Source organism: Plectrocnemia conspersa, unplaced genomic scaffold (genome assembly GCF_051122295.1).
Source record: "Plectrocnemia conspersa isolate PC_06_02 unplaced genomic scaffold, ASM5112229v1 ptg000010l, whole genome shotgun sequence".
Taxonomy (NCBI): Eukaryota; Metazoa; Arthropoda; class Insecta; order Trichoptera; family Polycentropodidae; genus Plectrocnemia; species Plectrocnemia conspersa.
Genome location: NW_028277174.1, coordinates 1329792 through 1355123, shown reverse-complemented (window position 1 = coordinate 1355123; position 25332 = coordinate 1329792). Strand labels below are relative to the sequence as shown.

The window sequence follows — 25332 nt, the reverse complement described above, 5'->3', positions numbered from 1 at the left end:
AGATAATAAATCTTCACTAGAAATAACAATTCGATTGCACAATCACACAAACACATATTTTTATTGACTTGATCATTAAAGAGTTTTGTGACCCTTAGGTCACTATTAATTCGACACAATTACAAAAAAATGACAACGCCACATTCAGAAGACCTGTTGATCTACAACAAACTTTAAATCGAAGCCCACATTCACTTGAGGCGAGACATTTCCGCAATTTTCCCCCACCCGAGGCGACATTATTTACTTACACTTTCGGCTATCCGACTGACACAACATCAGTCGCCCGGAGCTTTTCATCCGAGACAGTGCTCTGCTTCGATTGTATCTCCGATAAGTTTTTCCTTCGGCTATGTGCTATTAATTCACTGGGAAGATGGACGTTAACTTGCCAGAGGTGATGCGAGAGCATCGCCTCACGGATACTTTGGTCGGAAATAAGGAAAACAGCAGCAATGTGGAGCTGCCCATAGACATGAGGTTCAACCAGGGGCATGTGGTGTCCATAGTGGTATATTCGATCTTGATGGTGGTGGGATCCATCGGGAACTTTACGGTTTTGTCGTTGCTGCTGAGAAGGAGCACTCCCAAGACGAGAATCAACAGCATGCTAGTGCATTTGGCTATAGCCGATTTGATGGTAAGTACCCTTTATTATTCTTGGGATATCATCAGATGATAAGCGACTTATTTTTTAACCATAAATATTTTTTGTATCCATGGAGATTCACAATGCTTGTAATTAGGATCAATACTGATTTTTATACAATATTAACAGATAACCCAAATTCAAATATGTTTAACTTACATATTTGATAAGATGTCAAAAAACTTATGTATGTAAATATTCGTAACGAGCGTGAATAAGTTGACAAGTCAACAATATTCATTTATTGGAACAGCAGTTAAAAGTTTTACATTTATACAAAAAAAATTGTTTTTGTAATATAAAATTATTTATATATGTTTTGTGTAAAGAGCTTTTAGATAATACACAATATAAATTTATTGTTTTTAAAAATGAGGAATGAAATTCAGCATGAGAGTTTTTAAAAAAAGCACTAGTGAATCAAAGCAAAGTGGTTTAACTAAATAGAGGGCAAATACTAATAATTTTAATCGAACTGTCAACTTATTCACGTTGACCATATTAGGCCATACATTAAATATTGTGGAGAATAACTGTTGTAACGAGAGAGGATGAAATAAAAAGACTACAAGCTCAAGACTATTCAGAACAAGGATAGTATGTGCTATAGGATTGATTGAATAATTAAAATGGTCCAGTGTGAGAGGAGAATGAAAATAAGTGTGCTAATTTTATATTTTAATTAGAAAATAAATATTTAGCTATGAAAACATTTATTTTTTTATCAGAACCAATTATTGTAAGTCGTAAATTAATGACAATTAATATTTTGGTTTCAAAATATTTATCATTATTGCTTTTATAATATTTTTTAAACTTTATATATCTATTTTCTGCAGTATTTTTAAGCATATACAAATAAAAATAAGAGAAAAATAACACATTAAAAATAATTTTGTCACAACAATTAAGATTGATTGATAAACTTTGTGTCTATGTTTTTTTTATTTCCTGCGGAAATTAATTATAGACTAAGAATTTAGTTTCTATTTACATTGAAGCATAATTCACTATGATATGGAAAACGTATTAATTTTATCTAAACATTTCAGACATATTTAGAGAGAAATGTAGATTTTTTTTGTGTCAGAGACGCTGCATTAAAAATCTTAATATAATTTTAGTTAGTGTGTTTTTTTACTATATATATATATATATATATATATATATATATATATATATATATATATATATATATATATATATATATATATATATATATATATATATATATATATATATATATATATATATATATATATATATATATATATATATATATATATATATATATATATATATATATATATATTTTTATATTTTATTGAATATATATATATATATATATATATATATATATATATATATATATATTTTATATATATATATATATATATATATATATATATATATATATATATATATATATATATATATATATATATATATATATGTATGTATATATATATATATATATATATATATATATATATATATATATATATATATATATATATATATATATATATATATATATATATATATATATATATATATATATATATATATATATATATATAAAATATATATATATATATATATATATATATATATATATATATATATATATATATATATATATTCAATAAAATATAAAAATGAAAATAAAGGGAAAAGTAAGACTTTACAGAAATATGATTGTCACATAAATTAGATAAATCTATCTATATGTAAAATTTCACACTGTTTTTGTAAAAATGTCTTATTTTTTGGTTGTAATGTTTTTTTATTTGTACAAAAATTGCTTGTTAATTAAATTAAAATATAGAATTTTTAGTATTTTTTAATGTTAAATAAAAAAAAAATATTGTAGTGCAGTTTTTTATTAGTGCATAAGCAAAAAAATAGGATATATTTTTGCCGCAAAGACTAATTAAATCGATCTATATGTGAAATTATACCCTAATTTTATTTATATATTATGCAAAAGTTGCTTGTTGATATAATACATTTTTATTAACAATTTTAATTAAATATGCTACAAAGTAAACAATAAATTCATTTAAATGTCAGTTTTAAATGTATACATTTTTATAATAAAAAAAATATTTTTTAATATAAAAATCTCAAAAACTAAAGACTTGTGTACTTATGTTTTAGCAAATGCAAATAAATAGTAGTAGGAAATAACTATTGCAACAATATTTAGATAAATCAATCTAATATGTTTCATTTTTTTTTATTTTTCATTCTTCTTCTCTATTTTTATGAGAAAATCTATATTTAAAATGATATTTTTTTACGAAAAAAAAATTGTTAATTGAAAATTTGACTTTGAGATATTTTTTATGGAAGGCTATTGTAAATTATAATATAAAGTATACATTAAATACATTTAAAGCTGAGTATAAATTTTAAAATTTAGTAATAGAATTTATACATTGAAATATAATATTGAAATTATTTTTGTTGTTATGTTGTAGTTTTTTCAGCATATACAATTAAAACTAAATGAAAATAAGCACTTCACAGAAATAATTTTGCCACAAAGATTAGATAAATTAATCTATATCTTTGTAAAATGTTTAATTTATAAGTTGCAATGCTTTCATTTTAATTATTGAAAAAATTGATATTTGATAAAATAATGCATTTTATAAATTATTATAATTAATCATATTACAAAGTAAATATAAAATTTATTTTGAGAAAGTTTTGAGCTATTTACTACTGTAAATACTGTAAATATTTCTGTTAATATTGGTAAAAACGTATTACACCTAAAAATTAAATTAATTTATTAATAAATCAAGTACCTAAATTAAATTAAAAATAATTTATAGCATTTTTTCGCAACAAATAATCAATTAGCTACAGTTTTCTATATAAAAATGATTATAATATAATTGAATTTTACCTTAAAGTTATTGCTTTAATATCTTAGTCTAGATTATTAGGCTAATTATTTATAGAGGAAAAGGTTAACAATTTTCACACTAATTTCATCGAGTAACTAATTAACAGTATATTATAAATTATGAGTTTAGGTATATATGATTTAAAATATAAAATCAACCCTAACAAAATATCCATATGCTATAATGGCATAATAGTAATTGACTTATTAAATAGTTTTTCAATTATAGTCACATAAAAAACATTGTTTTTGTATTTTTTTTTGTAGAATATATAAGATAAATTTTAGTAGCTTTCTTAATAGCTAATATGTATGATCTAGCTTGATTTTAATTATATATCACGATATTAGAAAAATGTAGGTAAACCTAATCCGTGATTATCGATCGAAATTATGATTATATAACAATAACTAATTCTACTCTCCCATACATGAACCCAAGACTTTTAGGTCAATAGTCAGCGACTTATACCACTCATATATTATAATATTATTAAAAAAATAATTTCAAAAGCCATTCATGTTTAATCGCGATAAAAGGATAAATAAGTGGAAAATACATTGATTATAATTTCTCTGCGAATTTTATCAAGCAATGTGTTTTTCAAGAAAATTCGTTTACTAAAGCTATGAGTCATATTTTATCAAGCATACATTTTCTTTTGAAGTTTTTATATTTTATCAAAGCAAATTGGGTTTATGGTTTTGGTAAAAACAATTTTACTACAACGCACACGAGAGATTTGGAATTCTATAATATATGAAATCGATAAATATGTTTATATAGTGCAATAAAATTAGTTTAAAGAACATAATATTATTGTTGAACCATATGATTTTAAATAATATAAAATGCTTCAAAAATTAAATAGTATATCATGTGACGTTATTTATTTTTATTATTCTCATATCGTTAATTATGTTATGTATTTAATTTAACTTAATAACTAGTCACTGGTTATTCCGGTTATACAATAGACACTTGAAAAGTAGTGACATTAAATATTGACTGATTCAATTATGAAGAAGTAAGTAGAAAAAAATAAATTAACATGATGTCGTTTAAGATAATTTAATTATTTATACTTTTTTTTTTATATTATAGAGTCTAAACCCGAATCGCTGCATTGTAAAATATATTATAAAATATACGATCTTTGCTTTTTAAGAAGTCTATCGATTTACATTGAACCATCGTGGCAATGAAATTATTCACCTAAAAGCGTTGTTTGAACACGTGTTTTATTTATAAATCGAATTTTTGTTATTCACTATACATTTATTTATACTATATAAATAATCCAGATATAATGTGCTGTATAAACAGTCGATCATTACAAAGAGGAATGCTCAAATACATAATTAAAACAGAAAAGTAATAAAGCAACTTTATTCGACGTTATAACTTTCATTAATCCAGAGCGAGAAGCAAGAGAGACTGGGATAAAAATGGAGATAATAAAAATCTGATTAAAAAGGTCAAATGTAAATAATAATTTTCTACAAAAAATATTCAAATAAGTATAGAAAAAATGTATCAAAACGTAGGCAGACACAATGCGAAAGATCTAACGAGATAGATAAAGATTGACATTGGTTAGAAAGTAGATGACATATATAACAGATGAAAAAAAATATATACGCAGAAAATCAATTTCCGTTGGGTTCATAGAAAAGTTAGATATGCAAATAATTTTATTTTTTACATTGAAGCGTCTCAAGAAAACTTTTTTAAGCTACTTTCAGCTTTATCAAATTTATTTTCTTCCAAAAACCCTCGAACTAATTCTTCGCGTAATGTAAACATTTACATACCATTTGTCTTGGAACGTGTCTCATTTACTATATGCCATATTAGCATTCACGTTTTGTATTACACTCACGAGCTTTGCCAAATTGTTACATAAGTTTTACTGTGTTCAAAACATAATGTGACACCTAATTTTAGTTTACTAGTATTGAGTCATTTTTTATATAATATATGTCAAATTTAAACTCATAGTAATATGTAAATTTGTCAGTTAAATTAATAAATAATTTTTATAATAGTATATACAAATATCTATGGTTGTCTCATTTTAAATTAATGAAAGTCGCACGACCATGAAAAGTAGAAGGTTTCGAGATTTATATAGTGCGACTTATTATAATAATGCCGTGCAGATTTGTAGAAGAGAAATGTGTAAGCATAAACATAAAGAAACGGTATCAGCTTAACAATTTAGCAGATTTACGCGATGCTAGATAGCGTCCATCAATTTTGTTCAAATGACGCTCTTGGCCTTGCTACCAACATAATAGACCACAGCCATCATTCTCCCCACATTATGGACATACGATATTTCAGAAGCGGGTTATAACGAGTGGGGAATAAAAACTTGATATTAAATCTGCTTCCGCATTCTTGGCGCAATATTGCTCTCGATACGCGATCGATTTGATTTTGGATACTCTAAAATATAGATCAACATGTAACTTTTAATACAGATTTCGCAATCATTTTTAAGAGCAAGTAGAGATTCTCTCTACACGTAAACGACGTCTGCGAAAAATCTTTCAGGATGTATGACTTTGTTATGAAAAACGCATTTCACGATCCAACAGATATTTGTGTCCTCTATGAAAGTAGTCGTCAACCCGTGGTCCGTGGTACACTGACGGGCCACGAAAAAATAATATATTTACAATTTTCTTGTTAAACTTTTTTTAATTTTCATCTTGTTCATTAAAGCCCTAGAACAAACAATATCCAATGTAAACGACGCAATTTTAAAGTCAAGTTAAAAAATAATTTAACTTGTCCATTGGAAAGTGGGGAGGGGGGGGGGGAGAATTGAGGGTATTTGCATTTATTGAAATACTATTATATACCCCCCTGAAAAAATCTGAAATGACGTCTCTGATCTCGAAAATATTTTTAAAAATATATCATTTCAGTGAAATCATATTGCACCGGTAGATATATATTTTTAGCAATGAAAATATAATTTATCTGGCAGGCGTTATTTATATTATATAATTGTAATTTTTCCATACGTAGTAATATATACATTATTTATTTATATGCGATTTAGAATTGTGCCAGTGAATGTGTATTTTTCGGTGAATTTATATTTTCACTAGAGAAGTCCGAATACATTTTCACCAATATGTATTTTAACTAACGAAAATATAATTTAACTAATATGCACTAGTGAAATTATAAGCTGCTCTAAAATATCTATGAAACTTAATTTGAGAGTTGAGAAACGTGGATTTTCGGCTCAAACCCAAACCGAACCTACACGAATTAACTAAACTTAACTTAACCTGAAACTAATAATATTTTTATAACTTTTTATTAGTTTTAGAACTTTTCTCAGGGGAAAATAAGTACACACAGACTTCACGTCTCACATATTGCGCTATAGTTTGTCTGCACTTCAACATTACACAATGTTTAAAATATATAATAGCTACCCTTACCGGAATTTTGTACAATAGGAGTTCGCAAAAACAATTATCACTTCTCAGAAGTCAAAAATCACGTCAAAAGTAGCAAAAATTCACGATTTTATTGCTTTTGACGTGAATTTTTGACTTCTGAGAAGTGATAATTGATTTTGCATCCTCCTATTGATCAAAATTTGGTTTAGATATGCTTTATTCAGCATCTAGCTCCTTAATACACTGGCATTTCATATTATTCTATTTAATGTCAGACACGAGGAGGTGGTCCAGTTTGTATCATTTAATTTTAATATAATATCATTTTATTATTTTTTCATGTATTATTTTTTACCTCACTCAATAATAACACATTGAAGTAAACTGTTTGATTTTTACAAAAGCGTAAAAAAAGGTAGATTGGTGTATAATAAATATATAGAGGCGTTTAAAAAAGTATTTATTTCGTATTTTATTTTAATTTAAATAGCAATGAACATTTATGACCTCAAAAGATTTTCTACAATACATAAAATGTACGACCTAGCTCTATTTTAATCAATAACCAGGATTAGCAAAATTTAGGTAAAGCTTATCCGCGATGATCGATTAGAATAATTGTATAATAATCACTAATTGCGATCCCTTAGACACTAGAAGTTCAAAAATATCAAGGTCCATATGGGATTTGAGCCCAGGTCTTTCAGGTTTTTTAATTTTCAATTGAAAAACCTGAAAGATATTGGCAAGTTTTAAAATTAATTTTAAAAATCAGCGCTTTTTCATTGCTTGTGGTGATCCTTTTTAAAAAAGATTTGAGCTTGAGCAGCTGATCCACCATCTAGTTTGCAGATAGCGATACATACAATATGAAACTACCGGTTGATTCACAGCATTTAAAGGATACACGCGCGCGAACGCGGAAGTGCATAAATGTGTGCTTTATTTAAAATTCTGTTTGGAAAGTTTTATTTAGTTATAACCGCTTAGTTCGACAGGCTAAACTTTGGTTTGTAATTTACAGTAAAAAACAAAGTGAATTATTTCGAAATAAAATTTTCATAAGAAATTAGCGTTTCAAAATGATTTGTGGTGTACTTTTTTAAAAATGATTCAAACATGATAAGCTAGTTCTTTATTTAATTTAAAAATAGTGATACAATCTGGTTGATTCACAACATTAAAGCTATACATGCGCACGAACACCTAACAACGTCCATGTGTGGACGTCAAGTAATGGTTTCTGTGCTTTTTTAATATTTTTTTTGTGCTTTTAAAAGCAAACTATATTACAATTATATGAACATCGGACTGAGATTTTTAAGAAAGAGATTGATTTTATATTTTCCAAATTTAAAAAAGTTTGTGGATGGCTATGGATTATATATAATATCAACTTTGCAGAAGTATTTCATAAACAGATTTAACGATTTATAAAACTGACATTAAAGACAGTTACAAAATAGATAAAAAATATTATGTATTTTTAAACACTGTGTATGTTGATTTAGAGTTAATCGAATTTAACAATTCTGAAATTTGGAAATTAAACTTAAAAATGCCAGAGATGAAATTATGAAAATCTTGATATGATAACCAAAATGTGGAATGAACTCCCAGACAGATTTCATTGTATGAAAATAGTCGCATTCGCTCTTTTAAATATTTTCGTTACACTGTGAGCAAACATTCTCAATCATGAAATTAATTATAAACCCATATCGAAATCGTTTAACTGAAGAAAATTCCGAAATGTGCGTAAAATTAAAAACTTATTTCAATGGCACGCTGAGTATCCAGTACTCTTAATTACCTATTTTGTGGCATACCAATGTATATGGGTTCCCGACCGCTGCTCTAGAGCACTAAAACTTGTAGCCAAAAGTCGCTGAGAATTGACAGTTTGTCAACACAACCCCTTAGAAACTTTAAAAACGCTACACTACACCGAGAATACATTAATGTGCCGAGGAAACGTCGACTGGTATGAAGTTTTCGATACACGATTTATAACCCTTTTTGTAGATCGGGGTGATTTTCGCTAAGGTGACCAGATTTTGTAAATATCAAAGAGAAAATAAGGTGACTAGATTTTGAAACTGTCTAAAAAATATATCATTTTGTAATTTTTTGTTAATTTAGGGATGTCGTGGGAACTAAAAAAAGGTGAATTTGCATATTTTTGTTCAAGGAGGGCAAAGAATGACAAAATGAGGATAAAAAGACAGACGAGGACATCATTTTTGAGGAGGACGTTTGGTCACCTTACTTTTGTACATCTCCACAAATCAGGAAACGATACAGATTTAGGAGGAGCAAGGAGATTCACATTGCAGCCATTAAATATAGAATCAAGAAGTCCGTTCTGTTGTTGACAGAAAGAAACTGACAATGTAAAAGTGTATAATATTGATTCATTATTTTTAATGGATTTTAGAGTTTCAAAACTATTTGTGGTATACATTTTTAAAAATGGTTTATACAAAAATACATTTAAATTCATAGAAAAAAATGGCAAAACGTCTTTAAAATAATGTTCAAAGAAACTTTTTTTTTATTCACCTAAATATTATTGGTATGATATATATATTTCGTTTTTGCTAAATAGATATATATTTATTTGTTTTTATTTCTGGTATGTTTTCCAGTTAGTTATACGAGTATGTTATCAACAATACAAGTTTTTCTTACGTAATATAAATACACAACCGGCGATTCTAAAATGTCAATCTGATTAAGTTGTTTTTCTAGCAGCTTTAACCTTCACAATACCAAGTCTATTTTTAATACATAGTTACAAACCCTTAGCGATCCTTTGAAAGTTGTATTAACGTTTGGTCTCGCATGTTTCGTAATTGTGGAAACGATTGCTATGTATACTCTTATGAAAGTATAAACCGCGATGTACACTTTTGTCATCAATCAATTGATCTCTGACAGTTTGCGTCAGCACCGAACGAGCAACGGACAAATTGGTGATAGATAACTTCTAGTTTTAGTTTAAACATGCAAAGTAATTCATATCAAGAATCTAAATGCCAAGAATTATGTTTCAAGCGTGATATTTTTATCGGTTCCTTTTCTAACCCACTGGACTTAATTATTATGTGAATCTCAATAAAGCCAAACGAGCTATGTTTGCTGAAATAATATGTAAATGCTCAACCCTTTACACTCGGAAATGTTTCATTTAACAATACATTTGAGATTATTTCGTTATATTTATAAATTAACAAATTAATTATATAAACTATTGTGCAAAATATGTGGAAACTTTATTTTATTATGGTATTTTGAAACGATTTTGACCCCAATTAACCGGCGATAATATAATTATACTATCACTATGGAGCAGTGAAGCTAAACCGTAAGATTTTTTAATAATTGTAATATATTCTGTAGCAAATGTAACTTTTTATTAACCTTAATTTGCTAAGAAACTTTCAGCACTCCCTACAGTATCGGGAAATGTAAACGAAATTAGAAGTTATTTAATTGTAATGTAAGTAAATTATTTTAATAAAATATTTGCTTTCTAATTGTCAACTGAAAATAATGATATGTATAATATTAGTATTATATTTTTGCTTAATACCATAAACGTAATAATTTGTTTAAAAATAATACTGTGTTTAAAAACACATCGTTTGATTATCACATTTTTTCATTACTCTTTCTAAATGCTATATAAATAAAAATAAAATCATATCTATAATTATTCGGAATATAACTTTGAGAGGTTATGTTTAATTATTAGTACTGTATCATCAATAGAAGAATTACGTTTTTAAATTTAATTTAGCCGGCATTGCTCATGGGAAATGATCCTGATACCGTCGTCGTCATCGTTGTTGACAATAGATAATATTATTGTCAGGACAACCCGTGATTGTTGCGACGGAATTTGGTTCGCAAAGCTATAAAACTATTTTTTAAGAGCGAATTCATTAGCCTTATACAAAGATTTATTTACAGAAAAGACCTGAACAAACTGAACGGCCGACGCTAAATACAAAAGAACGCGTTGCATATTTCTGATAGAGTTACCAAACCCTTATCTCAGTGATTTGTGTTATTAAACATTGAAGTAGTTCATTATTATACTTAATATATTATTTATTTTAATTAAAAAATCAAAGTATTATGATTTATTAGGTTTCCGAAATGCGTCATGATGACTATTATAAATACAAGTTTAAGTTTAACATTTCAAAAATACGCTTAAATACAAGCATATTCATACACACACTCTTTAACAAACATATTATTAAAGATTCATACGAAATGCTAAATTAAACAATTAAAAAAAAGACGAGCATTTTTTCTAGCTACTAATAAATATTGAGAATAACATCTTTGCGTTCTCAAACACTGATGTACTGACCGCGACGGGCAAGAACAAGGGACGTGATCGCGACTTTATGTGGGCACTTTAAAACTCGCAGCTAAAGTCGCCGAACATTGACAGATTAATGACACAACCATATAGCCAGTTACCAAAAGTTGTAATTTCATATTCTATATTATGGTTGTTTTGGCGGATAGATGGCGACGGATGGTAATTATACACAGATTGGACTGCTGTAGTTGTAATTAATTGAATTAATGCAAATTATATAAGTGATAGGGAAACGGGAGCGAGACAAAGCCCCGCCTACCGTGAAATAATAACGTTACCCTTGCTGCCGTCGCGCCAGTGTTGCCAGAGTGCCGCCTAGCTTGCGACCAAATAAATCGCCTCTCACATATTTACTTTTATTTCTGTTATTATTTTGAAATTTAATTTTGCATATTACTACAAATATCTTTGTTTATATTTAGTTTTATTGTACAATCTATAAACCATCATTTGAAAGGCTAATAAAGCTCATCGAATTAATACAGTACAGTGAATAAACAAATAATGATTTAAAGATCCAATTCTGTAGAACAATTCAACTAAGTAGAATACTTGGAAATCTCGTAAATCATTTGATAGAATTAGGCATAATAACGGCACAATCTTACGTTCGTAAACAGGGTTTATTTGTCATGGTATTGTATGTATAGTAATTTTGTGTTATTCACATAATTAATTAATGCTATTTAGATACATATAAATAGATTCTGTCATTAGGAGGGTGTGTTATAAGGATGTAGGGTTGTAAGTTTTATGTTATATACTTATGAATTTTTTATTAAAAAAAAACATATCGAGAAGAGTTATATTCTCTTTGAAAGTGTGCAATAAAAAAGTTTTTCATTTAAACAGCTGATGTTTTTTAAGTAAAATTTAGGATCTCGATAGATTAAATTTCTAACAAAATCTTTCCTAGATTTATTGATAATTAAATTGCATATGATTTCAGCGAATAATGCCTTGAATTTATTTATGGCATTCCTTATTTATTATCTTATCCTTTTATCAAGAAGTTTAACTTAAATTTTATGATATTGCTCCAACTCTTTCAAAATATTTTAAAATTCATTTTACATGGAAATTTTTATATAATTTTTGAGGTTTTTAAAAATGGAATTAAGACACCATCAAAATAACAATGATTCACATAAAACTAAATACATTAAAAAACAGCAGAACACCCAGAAGTGCACAATAGCCACGCATACTTTCGAAAGCTATCAATTATCAATAATAGCCATGAATTATTACATTTTTTCATAAGTTTAAAACACTAATGGCCTCGCATAGAGTAAGTGTTGTTAGAATTATTCTTTGTAATTATTGAACAGTCACTCAATGTGCAACTTTGAAACTAACTTTAATGAAATAAATGATTTAGAGACGGAGTATGCGATTATCTCTTAAAATGCCCTATCTTAAATTCGTTCATGTTTCCTCGAAAAGTTAAAAAAAATAGGTGATACACGATCACATAACCAATCAGCCAAGAACTTGATTTACACGTCCCAATTTATATATTGTTAGCTTTCTTCTTTAAAATCTAAGACATAGTTTTAGTGATATCTTAGATTATTTATTTTAATTTTTTGGCAAATTTAACATATTTTATAAAACCTATAGATAAATATCACGATATTTATCTCTAAGTTTGAATCTAAGAAAAACTAATCTATAATAATGGATTGAAATTAAATTTATATTATAAATTGAAAAGTATATATCACTGACCTATCGTGCTATAATATAATACATTCTATAAATCTGTGTTTTAAACACTTTTGTAACGTCGAGATATCAACACGTTCAGTGTTAAATCACGTTGGGGTTCACCACTTTCAGGTTTTGATACTAAAGGGTTGTGACTTTGCAGCTAAATAGATGCGGAAAAGCTAGTAACTGTTTATTCTAAAAAATATAACATACCAGAGAAATGTAGATGACACTAACAGGCGGTGGAGTCTAGAAGTCGGAAAGTCTTCATTGGAGTGTCGAGTTGTAATATTATCAGCTGTGATTTCGGTAGAGCAGTTGGAATCCACTTATGTTTCTTCAGATGTCAGAGTAGAATGTATTTTATAGAGCGCGTTCTTTCCAAACAAAGAGTAATTTTTCAATTTTTTTAATGTAAATCTATATTTTATCAAATTATGTAGGTGGTTTAAATCCCACAAATGAAACGCAGATATAAAAGTACCGTCTCTTAAGTCCACAAATCAGTTTATTCTTCTCCAAAGTTTAGTTAGATTCGTTTCACATGTGCTCCGATTATTGTTGAAACGTACATAGTAACTGTAACACAGAAATTTAATTTTATTTTCAATTTAGGATTCATTCGCTTATTTTTTTAGATTGCATTGTTTTGTTTGAGACTTTTTAGATAACTTTTAGCCAAAATGAAGCAATTACGATGCTAAAGATGACACTTTTTTGAGAGAAAATTCATTCAGGAATATATTTAAAAAATATTATAAAATATTAAGATGAGATTTAAACTATAAAAAATAGCATTTAAAAAAAAAAATTTAGGAAATCTTCAGGTTAGTCAAAGTCTTAGAGTAGATTCATGAGATTTCAAAAAATGGTGAGAATCAGATTTTTCCTGTTCTCATATTATAAATATAGATGAAATTAATGTTTTTAGATAAATAGTTGAAGATTACACCAAATAGTGCATTTCGCAAATATTATTTACATACATGATTTACGTATTTTTTATGTAATAATAATAAAAATAATTTAGATAATATATATAGACTTTTAATTATATATAGAAACAGTACCTTTGTTGATAATTTATTATATTATATAGGCGATTGTATTTTTTTATTAATGAGCTTAAGAGATATAATGTAATTATTCTTTCGGCTAACAATGAGTAATCCCTTTAACAAAGGAAAACTGGTAACCCTACTTTAAAGGGATAATATCGATACGAAGCCTAAGGGTAAACACAAAATACCCTTTGATGATAAAATACGCATACTGTTCACGTACCCATTGTGCCGTGGACATCGAATACTTTAATTACGTAAGTATCGAATGTTTCGCTTTTAATAAACATAAACAGAGATCCATCAATCCGATGTGCGCTTAATGGTGTTATTATGATTTAGGAAACATTGTAATAAACACAAATTTTAGGAAGCCAATTCGGATAAACAACAGATTCCGATTAGATCGGTGCAGTTTGCGTCATGAATGCCGAAAGTTCCAATCGATGGAATTACACCGAAATGGATGTGTGTTTTTTTGAGATGACTTTTGAGTCTAAATTGAAAACTGTGATCTGGTGACCGCGCGCCGTTTGTTTTATCTGCGTGACCTGTAGTTTATCAAAGTGTGTTTAATAAAATAACAAATCTTATAAATGGCATGGCATGATCACTCGATCAAGAACGAGGAAACGTTTTTGTTTTGGTTTGCCCAGAAACATGTCCGATTTGTTGTGTATTGCGCGGTGACATTGAAAGTTGTAATATAGTAGTACATTTAAAAGTTAGAGAAATATAAAATAAATTGTGATACTTCTTATTTTTATATACACTGTAGCGTATGTAGTTTTTGAGGGCTACTTAAATAAGCGACCTTTTTTAGAGAGCTGGCGAGGATCTGGGGTGTTAGACCGTTGTTATATGATGAGAGAAAAGAAAAGAATGTATATTTAGCCAATTGTTTAAAAAGCACCCGCTTCACAAGTTGAGCGGTGGTGTGGCAACACTGACAACTGTCAGAACGCCGCCACAACACAATAAGTTTGCTACAAAAAAATATTAATTTTGTCATACATACTCTGACAAAATATTTAAAAACATTTACTATTTTATGATAGACAGCAATAGTGACTAAATATAGTATATATTTAATATATTCTAAGGTGAGATTTCTGTAAAACTATCTAGTTATAAGTAGGCTAAAAATGTTTAAATGACTACTTATAGTCAAAACATAAACCATACGTGCTAGCATAAAACTAATTAAAATAAATAAAAGATACATTCATTACTATGATACAAATGATATATTTTTTTGAGAATAAAACTGGGTGATTTTTGAAGAATAAGAAATTGTAAAGATTTAAATAGAGTTTAAAATTTACCAGTTATGATAATTCGATTTGTATGTAGAAACTAAGATCACAATCTTTGCGGAAAATATGTTGCAGTGTAATTAAATTATATTTTTTTTGTTTATATAGGTTGCTAGGAGAATATTTTTTGTTTATAAAAATATTATTATTTAATCAAGTGTAAGACTTCCGAGTTTTAAACGTAAAAAAAATCTTGTTCAATTTTTGAAAGGTTTTTGTGTGATGTGTGATAAGGCATTGTCGTGCAGGAGAATTGAACGGACAAACGGAAATTTATTGGCAAAACTTCAACTGTACAGGTTCCTCTAGGATTAAAAAAATCAAGTAAACTATACCAAAACGCAGACCACCAAACAGACGTCATAAATTTATTTTTTACGAAATGATGTTGGGCTTTTTTCTGTACAACCATTACTTATGTACCACAAAAAGAAGGTAGATTAAACTTTTAAATAGCGATTATTTTGATTTTCATTCGCTTCATGCGGCAATCAATTATTAAGTTATATTATTTTTATAGCTGTTTATTATGTGAGCTATGACAATCGTTGCTACGGTGAATATTTCGCTCATTCTGGACTACCACAAGGATTCAAACTGAGCCTTTTCGTTCTTTATTAATGACATACAAGCTGCAATTAATAACTCGGAATATTATTGTGTAAGTGTTTCAGATTATTCACACAATTTTATTTACAGAAAGAGTTGCTGTAAAAGTGGTCTATCGAAAATCGACTTAAGAGATGTTTTACGCACATAGAGATAGAGATGTTTTACGCACATCGCTAAAATTTGCGATAAGGCGTCGAGGATGCTCGACTTCGTTACGCGGAGCGCGTTTCACTTCAAAAAGATTTTGGCGATATACGTTCTGTACGATACGCTAGTTCGTAGCGTTCTCAAATATGGCTTCAATTTCTGCAATCTAAATGTAGCTAAGTACTCTTTGTTGTTGGAGAGAATTCAAAACAAATATCTGAAATATCTCCACAAGTATGGACAGGAGTATCCATATTTGTATCTTAGTGTCATTTGTATACAATTCATTGCATCTCGGCGTAGTGTCTACTGAAAATCTAGGAAAACCTAATCTGTGATAATCGATTAAAATTATAATTATATAAAAATTACTAATTCCGATCAAACACACATAATATAAATTCAAAAACACTAAGGTCCATATCAAATACGAATACAGGTCTTTAAGGTATTAGTACATGATTTAAAATAGTCAATCAATTTCAATGCAAGTATTTCAATATATAGTGAAATTTCCAAGATAACGAATTTGCAATTTGTCCCCGAAAACTTTCATACAAAATGTTTTCATTGTAACGAAGACTGATCTTAGTGTAACGAAATATTTTTATCTGAATTTAAGATTGACGTTACAATTTGACACAATGTTTTTTTGAATTCAGTTCGTCCTTGACTTTGGGTGCGTTGGATGCGTTCACGAGCGACATTCAAGGTGTTTCTAAAGCAATGAGATTAAGAGTGGCTTAGAGAGTCGCGATCGCGTCCCTTATTCTTGCCCCTTGCGGGAGAACGCTCCTCTTGCATGTGCATCTAGTTTTTCTAGAACTTGCTAAGCACAAGGTTGTTTTCCTCATAAGGAGCTAGAAAAAAATATGTAGAATGTTATTTATTTTTAGTGTGAACCATAACTGTTTTTATTAAACATTTATCTGTGTAATGTCCAACATGATGAATTGTGGAAATCTGCCAAGTCATATGATTAGATTTTTAAAAAATAAAAATAATGTGTGTGTGTTATTATTTTATGTAATTATTTAAAGAATTTGCTTACGGTCACGAGTTGATTTTAATATTAAAGATAAAGTAGTTATTCTTTTTAATGTCGTTGGTACTTGTGGTCTTTAGCACGTTCGTCTGTGGTCGAATAAGTCTTCAGAGTCAAGTAGTGGTCCGTGCGTCAAGGCGTGGTAAAGTCGATTGTATCTATTCTGGTTTTCGTAACGCGTTTCGTAGTACACCCACCACGTACGTTGGTAGGGATCAGAAGGTCACAGCGCACATCTAACGGTTTTGTGCTTGTGCACGGGTCTCAATTGCGTTTCTAAAGCGTTTGCGCAAAAATGAAAAAATAATATTTTTTATAAAATAATTTTAACTATCGGATTTTGGTTAAAATCTGTTTTAAATCAGGTACGCTTGTATTTTGCAATATCTAGGCGGCGCTCGTTATCGTTTTTTAATTTGTAAGTCTGTTACATTGTTTGCTAAAAACTATAAAAAAATATACGAATAGAAAAATATGCTTATTAAGACTATACCGATAGAATGCCCAAATATAAAGTAAAATGTGTCTTCTGGGTGGCGCTTTATAAGCGATACCATTGTAGTTGCTTCCTGATGATGATAAATGGTTGCGTATCATTTTAGACGTGTAGATAAATATTTGACTAATCGTTAAATAGTTTTGTTTACTTTTCAAATTCTCGAGTGTTTCAAATATAACGATTTATTTCGCAATTTTTGTTTGTAAAGCATATTTAGCTTAAAAAGCATATGTATCAGTAATCGATAGTCGTTGATGTAGGACAATTATTGTAGATATTTAATGGTTGTTTACAATTCGCATTGAATTTTTTAAAAATTGTGTGATAAAACCATATAATTGTAAATATAAAAATGTAAATGTTAATAGTGATAGTATTATCCACTAATCAGTAATGAATATATCATATAATACAAATGTCTAATGTTATCAGTCATTATTATTACATCGACATGATTTTTTCTAGTCTCGGCTAAGTTTGTAAGCCAGCCTGTTTCGCCCCCTTATTTCAAAATGGCGACTATAAAACTACATTAAAAAAATCCCAAAGAAAAAAGTAGAGTGATCAAAAATGTTCCGTAAAAGAAATTAAAATAATGTAAAAAATAATATTTTTTTATACACTCATATACAAAAATATACATATTCTTGCGACCTTGTCAGATGGATTTATTTTTTTACAAAAAATTTGACTTTTTAATATTGTATTTCTCTTAACCGATCTTTATTTTTATGTTTACTAAGATTGAATCTATATCATCTAAAGAAAGCTTAAATTCCTAAAGTCACTAATTATAATACAAAATAATGTTCTTTTGAACCATGAAACAAGCAACTGATATCATAATTTATTGTGTAAATAAATGTTTACAATTTTTTCCTTGTGTAATCTAAGAAGCGTCTAAGGTTGAGAGATTACACCACATTTGCTAATTAAATTCATATACACACATAATTTATAGTTTTTGTGGATAATTGCTAAGTTTTTAAATAATAATGTATTTCTCATCGCATTTTTTTACAGTTTATTTTAGGTGACTAATGATGTTTGCTGTATTTATTTTGATCAGTGACAGTAGCTCTCAAATCGCTGTAATTAAATCTTTCGAGAGATTACCTTGAAAGTATGGAGAACGGTTCTAGTGTCTTTGTGTAATGCAATTCATTTTCATAGAGTCGCGATTGCATTATATTTTCTTGACGTGAACGTTTGACAACGTTACCCAACGAGCTTACTAAGTACAATGATGTTTTCAGAGATAGCTGTGAGGAGCTAGAACAGTTTATGCACGACGCTTCACATCTAATTTAGTTGTGCGTGTTCGAGCTTTTGTATATGTTATTTGATATTCCTTAGGTAATATTCATAATGATGCCAATAGACATCGGGTGGGCTTGGAATGTTGAATGGAAAGCAGGAGACGCAGCATGCAGAATATTGGCATTCATGCGAACTTTCGGCCTCTACTTGTCCGGCTTCGTTCTTATCTGCATCAGCATTGACAGGTTTCTTCACTCGAACTTGACGAAATTTTAACAAATGGCATATTCCACCGTTAATTTAACAAGAATCTCGTTCCAGATATTGCGCCGTCTTGAAGCCCTTGCAGCTGAGAGGTATCGAAAAGAGGGGAAGACTTCTGCTGACCATGGCATGGTTGGCCTCGGTTGTTTGTAGCGCTCCCCAGGTGAAGATAAGCTAAAACTTTATGATACCCTCCGTTTCGAGATAACCTCGTGATTTTAATATAATGGTTCTTTTTTGATTACAGGCGTACGTGTTTCACGTGGAGATACATCCTAACATAACGTGGTACAGGCAGTGCGTTACATTTAACACCTTCAAAAACCCTACGCACGAACTTCTGTATTCTTTGCTGAACATGTTCTTCATGTATGGAGGGCCGTTGATCATGTTCATATTTTGCTATTCGTCTATAATAATGGAGATAATCAGAAGATCTGATGTTAATGGTAAGCTAGTTTTTAGAGAAGCGAAAATTTTACATATTTTTTTTAAGTTTATGACCAACAATTAATTTTACTCTCTCTTCGTCTACGGGTCGTTTCTGCCCTTTTCTCATTAGAAACCAGCCTTAACTTTTAAGAGTTGCAAATCTAATTGACGAATCACAACCATGGAGCCATCATCCAGCCAATTGTTGCACTGGTTTCTTAGAACAACGAAATATGTATACGCCTCTAGAAAGTGGCATTTGCTTGATGGATATCATTCCGAGGTAGAGTTGTGTAACGGGAATTTGTGGCCATATGGTGCTTTTTCGCCGTTTCGCAACAAAGCAATATTCTTTCAATGCATCGGAGAATTTTTGCGTGTTATTTATGTGGTCTCATCCTTTACATTATATTGTCTAGTTCTCCTATTATTACAAATAATCATCCTTGCTCGCGGTCATTAACGCGAGTTTCAAGAATAAGTGTGTAGTGTTAAGTTATTTTCTTAGCTCAATCTTGATTTATTTTTAATGCGCCAATCAATACCTTAGTTTTCTTGATTCGTAGAGATGCACGATAGTCGCCCCGATCCATGGTCACCGTTCTTTTAAAACTTACCAGGTAGCTTACTTTATATATTCTTACACAAATTGAAAAAATCAAGTGTCGACAATCCGTTAATACTCAGCGACTTTCAGCGGCGATCTTTAGAGTGCTCTGGAGTAGCGGTTCTTAAGCTTATGTAGTCCGTGGACCGCAAAGCAAACGCCTTGAATTTTTTTTACCATTACAAATATTTTTTGTACCTTCAAAATATTTTATTCATTTTTACCTGCAAAATTTATTAATTAATAAATTTTGTAAGAACAAATAAAAAATAAGAAGCACAGTAACAGAAAAACGAAAATAAAAATTAAATAATGATATGATATATGTATAATTTATTGACTTAGACTTTTTTGGTTAAAGTTGCATGAATTTATTAAAAAATATTTTTTAATTTCTATGCAACTATTTCTCGTGGATTATGGCACCTCATTAAATGTCATCATATGTAAGAATATCTAAACATAATTTTGACGAAAAAGAGGGTGCAAAAAACAATTATTATAAGTGCAGACAAACTATGAAGCAATATGTGAGATGCGAAGAATGTCTGTACTTCTTCTTTCGCTTATTTTCCCCTGAGAGATGAGTTGGCTTATTTTATATTGACTTGACTTCTAAAATTATAATAAGTTTCAAAACTTTTATTAGGTCAGGTTTTGGTTTTAACAGCAAATAGACGTTTTGCAACTGTTAAATTGAGTTTCATAGACATTTTTTTTTAAGAATTTATTTATGTAATTCCGCACGAGTAAGAAATAACTCATACTTATTAATTGTTAATTTGTTTAGTCCCATAATTTTTGCAACTTTTATGTCTTTTATATCATATATTGAAAAAAAGATTATACAATATTGAAAAAAATACTATTTTATTACAAAATTAAATAAACAAAAACAAACATTTATAAACCATCTTGTACTAATTTTTATAAGCTATTTTTAGAGGGGAGGGGTGCACCCGATTCAGACCTTGGGTTCCACATTTCGCGCCGGCCCTGCTGGACTCCCTCTTGAACAACATTTTTATGTGGACCCCACATCTCTCTTAACCATTTTACGTCGTTTTTAAGACATAATTTCTGGATCAATAATCTCATAGGAACCGCGTTTTACATAAAAATTGTTTTACGTCAAATATTGGTCAACATACATAGTTTTCTGTAAATATTTTGTACCTTATTAGACTGGTATAGTTGTTTCTTTGAAACCAGAATCACAGTATCTTGATACTGTGCTTGCTCGATGTTGGAAAATTTTATTCTTAATTTCACTTCTACAATGAGTTTGCTTCTATACTTTGATTTCATAGATAACAATACCGAAAAAGCATGTTCACATAGATATGTTGTGCATAATGGAATCAAGTGTTGAGTGGTTTATTTGCAAGTGCAGAGTAATCAGATCTGAGAAATAACCAAAATTTCAGTTTTCCCAAAATGTAGCGCATGACAATTTAAAGACTTACTAATGTGTTCACTGTTACATACTATCGATTAATAAGCATTTGCGACATAGAAAACAGCTGGAGCTTTCCATATATTTATTGAAGATATTGCAGATATAAGTGAATCTAAATTATAAATCACAATATTTTCTAATTTTATGTTTCTTGATGGATTCTAAGTTTACTGCTCCATCATTTGAGTTGTTCTCATCTATATTATGTTTCATTGTTTTCTTTTATTTTTATTAATGTCAAATATGTTTCGCGGTCTCCAGTTTAAGAACCAAGAAAGTCACGATCGCGTCCTTCATTCTTAACCGTCGCAGCCAGGACGTCAGCGCTCAAAAACTCTCCTCTTCCACAATCCACTTGGTTTCTTAATGACCTTGCCAAACAAGGAAGTTTCAGCAATAGCTATGAGGAGCTGTAAAAATGTATGTGTGATAGTGTGCATATATTTTAGGTGTGCAATATAATTGTTTTTTATTGTTATAAAAATTTTATGGTATATTTTTTTGTATGATGTCCATAATGACGCATTGGGAAAATCTGCCCAATCAAGATGGTCAAATTTGTAATAAAAATAAATACATACATCCATAATCGCTGTCCTCTAATGGAACAGGAACACGGTTTTTGACCGCATCGTTCCATGGTCTCTCGAAGGTAGTGACAGTCCCTCGATTCTAAAACCCAGATCTCTTTAAAAATAAGCTAGAAAATCACATGACGAATTCATTAAAGAAGACTTCCTTAAGCCACCGCTCAGAATTGTGCATATTCACATCACCCGCGCGTTCTGGAATACTGCCATAGTTTATAAATTTAAACTCTTTATCAGTTTAGATCTTATTCTCAGCCAATCCTAAAATAATTTTACATCATAAGTTATTTTAATTAATAATGTTTTTTATATTACTTTCAGATAACATGAGAAGGTCGAGTATAGGTTTTTTGGGTCGCGCCAGAACCAGAACCTTAAAAATGACATTGACTATAATATGCGTGTTTTTCGTCTGCTGGACACCATACTACATCATGTGTCTATGGTAAGTGTTTATTACAAGGATTAGTAAGTTGTGAAATTAGTACAACTTTTTCATCACAACGCTAAAAATATATGTATACACATATGTACATACATATTATCTTTGTGTGAAATGGGTGTTGTGTAATATAATATACTTGACTGCAAACTTTTTTTAATTGGATTAATCTGATTTCAGGTACTGGTTTGACATTGAATCGGCCAAGCAGGTGGACCAAAGAATTCAGAAGGGTCTGTTTTTGTTCGCGAGCACCAACTCGTGCATGAATCCCATGGTTTACGGGATATTTAACGTGAGGGCTCGCACTCAGGTGAGATGGCATGCCAGACAGACGACCAGTAACGGAGCTCAAATCAATGCCAATCCGTCGTTACACCCTCCCATGCAGCATGACACCCGATTGTCGTCCATATCCATATCCTTAAAAACTATGGAATGACCAAAGCGGTCGTCAGCCATCGTGGTCACTGCTTCTTAAAAACAAACACGTCTCTTTTGATCTCAGCTCACGATGCTTAAGTGAATAACATGTAGGTATACAATTGTTGTCGATCGAATAACTGTGTAGAAAAGAGTCAGTGTTGCTAGAACAATATTAGGCGTACAAGTGGGATGATCAAGCATTGTCGTGCAGCAATACGACCTTTGGCGTGCATATACTACTAAATCATCTAATTCGCATGTTGAAAATAATTCATTGCGAAAACACATCGGTATTTTTATTTTGATTTTTTGTAGTTAGTGACAATGCGATGAATTTCTGCCAAATGTTGTGTTCCCTGACTTGGTCCGCAGGTTCAAACAGAGTGTTGTTTATGGACAAACTTACCGCTGGTCATTGTGTATTACTGATTTTGTGGTGTGATATATTCAGTTAGACGCTGTTAGAGCTGTTTGCTATTTAGTCGGGATCGATGTAAGGTAGTCCTTGCAATGGTAGAGTAGTTGTAAGGTAGCAGTCCTTGCATTGATGATGTAGTATAAGTCTTTTAGGCGACTTCTTACCGATGCCTGGAAAAATGATAAAAAAAGGTTTGTTTAGACTAACTGGTAAACTCTGCCAATAAAGTAAATACTCTCTAATAAAGGAAAGATATGCCTCCCGGGTGTTCCTTTATAAGCTAAAACATTGTGGTTGCTTTCCGATTATGATATTATATACGAGCAACGATACTATTCGTTACTTGCACATCCCATGTATTTAGAATAGTATAGTAAGTATTTTAAAGTACGTTTGTTTCCTTTCTACTCAGTTCCTCGACATTTAAGACTAATGCTCTCAAAAATCTTCTAAAACTGTACGCTTCATAGTCTTAATTCTTCAAAATTACTATTGTATTATATTTGCAATATTTTTTCAGAATTCGAGCATCCAATCAAAATCCACAATGGTATAATATTTATTGAAGATGTTCTGTACAAATAACGTAGAATATTTGTAGAATTTATTTATAAAACATATTGTGCGTTTGCATTTGGGGACGCGTCGTCGTTAGTTTGACGAAGATTCCATAAGCTTAAGAAATAATCTACTTCATCAATATCTAGTCGAATAAATAAACGTAAGCATAGATTTATAAATAAAAAACGAACATTTCCAACTTGTAAAAAATCCATTTTGTGATGTATTTTACGGTGTTTGTATTAGGAAAGTTCCTGTGTATAATTTTAGCTGTGTGTGTGATTGTCTAAATGTGTAATAATTAAAATATGATGCAAACGTATTTACTGTGAGTAACAATATTGTTAAATTTCCTATTAGGTTATGCGACTCAAATATTATTAATTATTTATAACGTACATGTGCAAAATGTTATATATTAATATAATATTAATAAATGTGAAATTTTAATTAAAATACTAATTAATGTGCCATAAATTTTAAATATAAAAAATATTACATAAAATAATGATAACGTCTTATAAATGACTGTTTTACATTTCATTATTACATAAAAAAATATCTGTGCATTTAATAAGTAAATTTACTATTATGTATGTTAAATAATAACTCAAAATATTTCAACTGCCATTTTTTTTATAAAAGGTAATGCGTGTTCTACTCGTTTAATTTATAAGTGCATCCGTTTGGTCAGTAGTAATTGCTAGTTCACAGGTGATAAAAGATAGAAACTTTTATGTGTTGATAAATATTTCAACACTCGTAAAATGTTGTTATTTGTTAAGCACTTTAATATAGTTTATCATGTGATTTTTTTACGGTTATCGACACGTTTTTGTATACTATTTATGTATAATATGTACATTTGCGTTTTTAAAGAACACGAATAAATATATTTTTATTTTAGTTTTCAAGTGCTTTTATTTTAACTTTAAGGTATATTGGTGTATGTTGGCATTGCACATTGACCTGTTTAATGTCAGCTACGAGGAGCTGGTCTGGTTCGTATTATATTATTTTTTATTACTATTCTTGTGTCTTTCTATGTATTATTTTTTTATGAATTATTTTAATTATATGTTTTTTTTG

At 29.3% G+C, this 25332-nt stretch overlaps 1 protein-coding gene and 1 long non-coding RNA gene across 5 annotated transcripts; one reads left to right on the top strand and one right to left on the bottom strand.

Moving 5' to 3' along the window:
• Window positions 1-268: 268 nt before the first annotated feature.
• Window positions 269-25149, top strand: LOC148230274 (adipokinetic hormone/corazonin-related peptide receptor variant I-like). Of its 4 annotated transcripts, none has more exons than XR_015810906.1 (7): window positions 269-640; window positions 19141-19289; window positions 19366-19471; window positions 19556-19757; window positions 22718-22841; window positions 23019-23371; window positions 24203-25149. XR_015810906.1 is itself a non-coding variant. In XM_088193967.1 (7 exons), the coding sequence occupies exons 1-7, from the start codon at window positions 377-379 to the stop codon at window positions 24236-24238; spliced, it is 1014 nt and encodes a 337-aa protein (XP_088050093.1). In that variant the 5' UTR covers window positions 269-376; the 3' UTR covers window positions 24239-25149. The 4 variants fall into 4 exon arrangements, 3 of the variants coding, with proteins under 3 accessions (XP_088050093.1, XP_088050092.1, XP_088050094.1); XM_088193967.1 differs by having other exon boundaries at window positions 23019-23151; XM_088193966.1 differs by having other exon boundaries at window positions 23019-25149.
• Window positions 21875-22723, bottom strand: LOC148230275 (uncharacterized). The gene is made up of 2 exons (XR_015810907.1): window positions 22388-22723; window positions 21875-22216 (listed from the first exon to the last, which is right to left on the bottom strand). It is a non-coding gene; the product is annotated as an uncharacterized LOC148230275 (long non-coding RNA).
• Window positions 25150-25332: the final 183 nt, after the last annotated feature.